The 3,067-nt window shown below is 47.4% G+C and overlaps 1 protein-coding gene across 1 annotated transcript in view; it reads right to left on the reverse strand.

Moving 5' to 3' along the window:
* Positions 1 to 3,067, reverse strand: part of FBLN2 (fibulin 2) — a 52,435-nt gene that overhangs the window by 24,406 nt on the left and 24,962 nt on the right. Inside the window, exon 2 of the mRNA XM_007449155.1 lies at positions 215 to 326. Coding sequence (XP_007449217.1) covers positions 215 to 326 — 112 coding nt within the window. The remainder of the gene's footprint in view (positions 1 to 214; positions 327 to 3,067) is intronic.

Genomic DNA, 3,067 nt, shown 5'->3' on the forward strand with positions numbered 1-3,067 from the left:
TGCTCACCAGGCCGGCGACAAGTCTGCACAGTTAGTTCACTCTTGGGGCAAGTCTCGGGCTCCCCACACCCGGAGAGAGCCCGGCCAGCCAGCCAGGCAGCCACCTCCAGCCACCTGCGGGCACCCGGACGCAGGTGGAGTGGTGCTCACCTGGCAGTGCGGGGCCCAGGGTGGGGAGGAGGACACGGGGACATGGAGCCGGCACCCACCCTACCTGCACACATCGCTCTCAGCACCGCTCTCGGGGATGTCCAGGCACTCGTCGTTGTCAATGGCCCACTGCTGCCCTGCCGCACAGCACGTCTCGATCAGGTCCTTCGTGGACACTGTGGGTGGTAACACAGGCAGAGTCACCAGCTGGAGGAGGTGCACGGTTCCCAGGTGTCTAGGCCCAGCGGGTGTAGTACATGCTGCTGCTGCTGGGCCAGATCCCCATGCATTACTGGGCTGGGAACTCACTCACCCACTGCCTGCGCCTGTCGCCACCAGCAGCTCACAAGCACAGGCTTCTCTGCAGAGCTGCCTGGGAGGGTAAGTCCACCCAGGGGGAGAGGGCCGGGAGGAGGATGGCCAATCACTGAGTAGTGGGGCTTCAAGGGCCAAGCCCGTCTCCAAGGCGACAGCCCTGTGCGGCCACGCCTGCTCCAGAGCTCTCCGTGGGGCCAGGACCATCACCAGCTCCTTTCCTGCCCCCCGCCCTGGGCAGTTTCTCCAAATGAACCACGTGCACAAGAACCCCCAGCTCAGGCTCTGCTTCCAAGGGACCAGATAAGACACCGAGACAGGACAAGACATGAGAAATAGCAACAGCATCGAGAAGAGCTCCTGAGGAAAGTATCTGTGACCGGGGAGGGCAGGAGTCGGGGGTTGGGAGAATGTCTTAAAACTCAAAGGCACAGACCACAGGCTAAAAAATGGATGAATCTTCCTACCTCAAAAGTAAAATTCTCTGTATAACAAAGAACTCTGTGGAGAAATATAACAGACTGCTGACAGGTTAAGAGATGTTTTTGGAATGTTCTAAAACTGACAAAGAATTGCTATTGAGAAATGACAGTAACCTCCTGAAAATTAACATGAAAAACACCAGACCCAAAGTAAAACACCTATGAAACCGGGAAAATGAGGAAGAGCGATAAATGCAGGCACAGGTGCGAACCCTCGTGCCCTGGGGTGTGGGAGTGGTGATGGAGCAGCCAGTCTGGAGGGAGACCCAGCACCTCTTACACAGTTAAACACAGGCATCAACCAGGACCCAGTCGTTCCGCTCCGGGGTGTGTATTGCAGGGAAGTTGTTACCTGGGCCCATATGTAACCAGTACAAGGATGCTCACTTCAGTGTGATTTATGGAAGTGGGTTGGAGGGAGCCTGGATTGTCCGTCACTGCAGGAGTATGAATAGAACATGGGGACGTCCTCCACGGAGGACTCCACAGATCTCAGAAATGGCAGACGGGAAGTACACACGACATCATGAAGCTGGACACATGTACACACAGCAACACAGAGCAGCAAAGGACAGAGCGCTGAGGGGAAACAGGAAAAAACCAAGTGAGATTCATTACATGAATTGAAAAGATTGCACGCAAAATTACAATACACATTTGCATAAACACATAAAAGCAAAAAAAAAAAAAAAAAAAAAAAAAAACCCCAAAGGATTGAAGAGAACGGTTGCCTAGGGTAGGCGGAGGGAGAAATGGCAATGGGGAAAGGGGATACAAGGGAATAAATACATCAATTAAAAAAAGAGAGTCTTGCTAAGATGATAAGGAACCAGGAAATAAGGAATGAAATAAATGCAGCCATTTGCCTCCGAGGTCTGAGAATAAACGACATTCAAAGATGAAGCCCATCTCGGACACCTACATACGTGCTGAGGACACCAGGGTGTCACAGAATAACTCTGAACCTCGGTCCACACCTTAGTACTACCATGTATAGCCATTTCTCCTCCCTAGAGACTCAGTGTCCTGCTCTGTTATGAGGACCTACAGCTGCACAGATGCTGAAGCCTACAAGGATCTCTAAATGTCCTTAAGCAGTTCACATAAGCTGGCAGGGCTGAGGAAGAAATGCACCAAGAAATGTCAGCTGCCTGCAAGATTCTAGGAACAGAAAGAGCTCACTAAGAGCCATCCTCTTGACTGGCTTAGTGGGCGTTTCAAGCTCTTCTGAGTTTCAATTTTCCTTCTATAAACCGGGGAAATAAGCTTCAGTATCAACCTGAGGGCTGTTCTGAGGCACCAGGAGGAAAAAAAAATTCTTGATAACCAGTGTCTAGCAGAAACAAGTAGCAACATCACACCCAATGGTGAAACATTAGACACACACCACACTGAAGTCAGAAATATGACAAAAGTACCTACTGACACTACTGTTTAACAGTGTCCTAGAGAGGCTAGCAGATACAATAAAGCAAGAAAAAAAAGAAGCAGCAGGAGTATTAGAAAAGAAGGGACGACAGTCATCATTGGCAGATGTTACGAGTTCATCTTTCTAGAAAACCCGAAGGAATCAATATTAACACCGTACTTAAATGAATACTAATTTATTATTATTATTATCATATGGTGGCAAAAAACAAAACCAACATACACAAATTAGTGGCTGTCCTATACACCAGCAACAATTAAATAGAAAAGGTAAGACAAAAAAATCCACTGAAAAAAGAAATAAACCTGGAAATCAATCTATGTAAACACACTAAATCTACATGAAGAAAAAAAAATTGTCTCATAGATATATAACAGTTTACTTTGTTAGAAATATATACCATGTGTCTGGATGGAAAGATTCAATACCGTAAAGATGTCAATTTTCCTTTATTTAACCTACAACTTAGGTGGAATCCCAGAGTCCCAAAATAATTAGTCATGAAATTTGTCAAGTTGATTCTAAAATTCATCCCAACTACGAAATGTCTAACAATACCTGAGAAAATTTCCAAAAAGAAAAGAAGAGAGCACACTTTAAAGTTTTAATAATTAAAAAGATAAGGAGGGGGCTTCCCTGGTGGCGCAGTGGTTGAGAGTCCACCTGCCGATGCAGGGGACACAGGTTCGTG

This window comes from Lipotes vexillifer, unplaced genomic scaffold (assembly GCF_000442215.2).
Source record: "Lipotes vexillifer unplaced genomic scaffold, Lipotes_vexillifer_v1.1 scaffold2162, whole genome shotgun sequence".
In the NCBI taxonomy this organism is placed as follows: domain Eukaryota; kingdom Metazoa; phylum Chordata; class Mammalia; order Artiodactyla; family Lipotidae; genus Lipotes; species Lipotes vexillifer.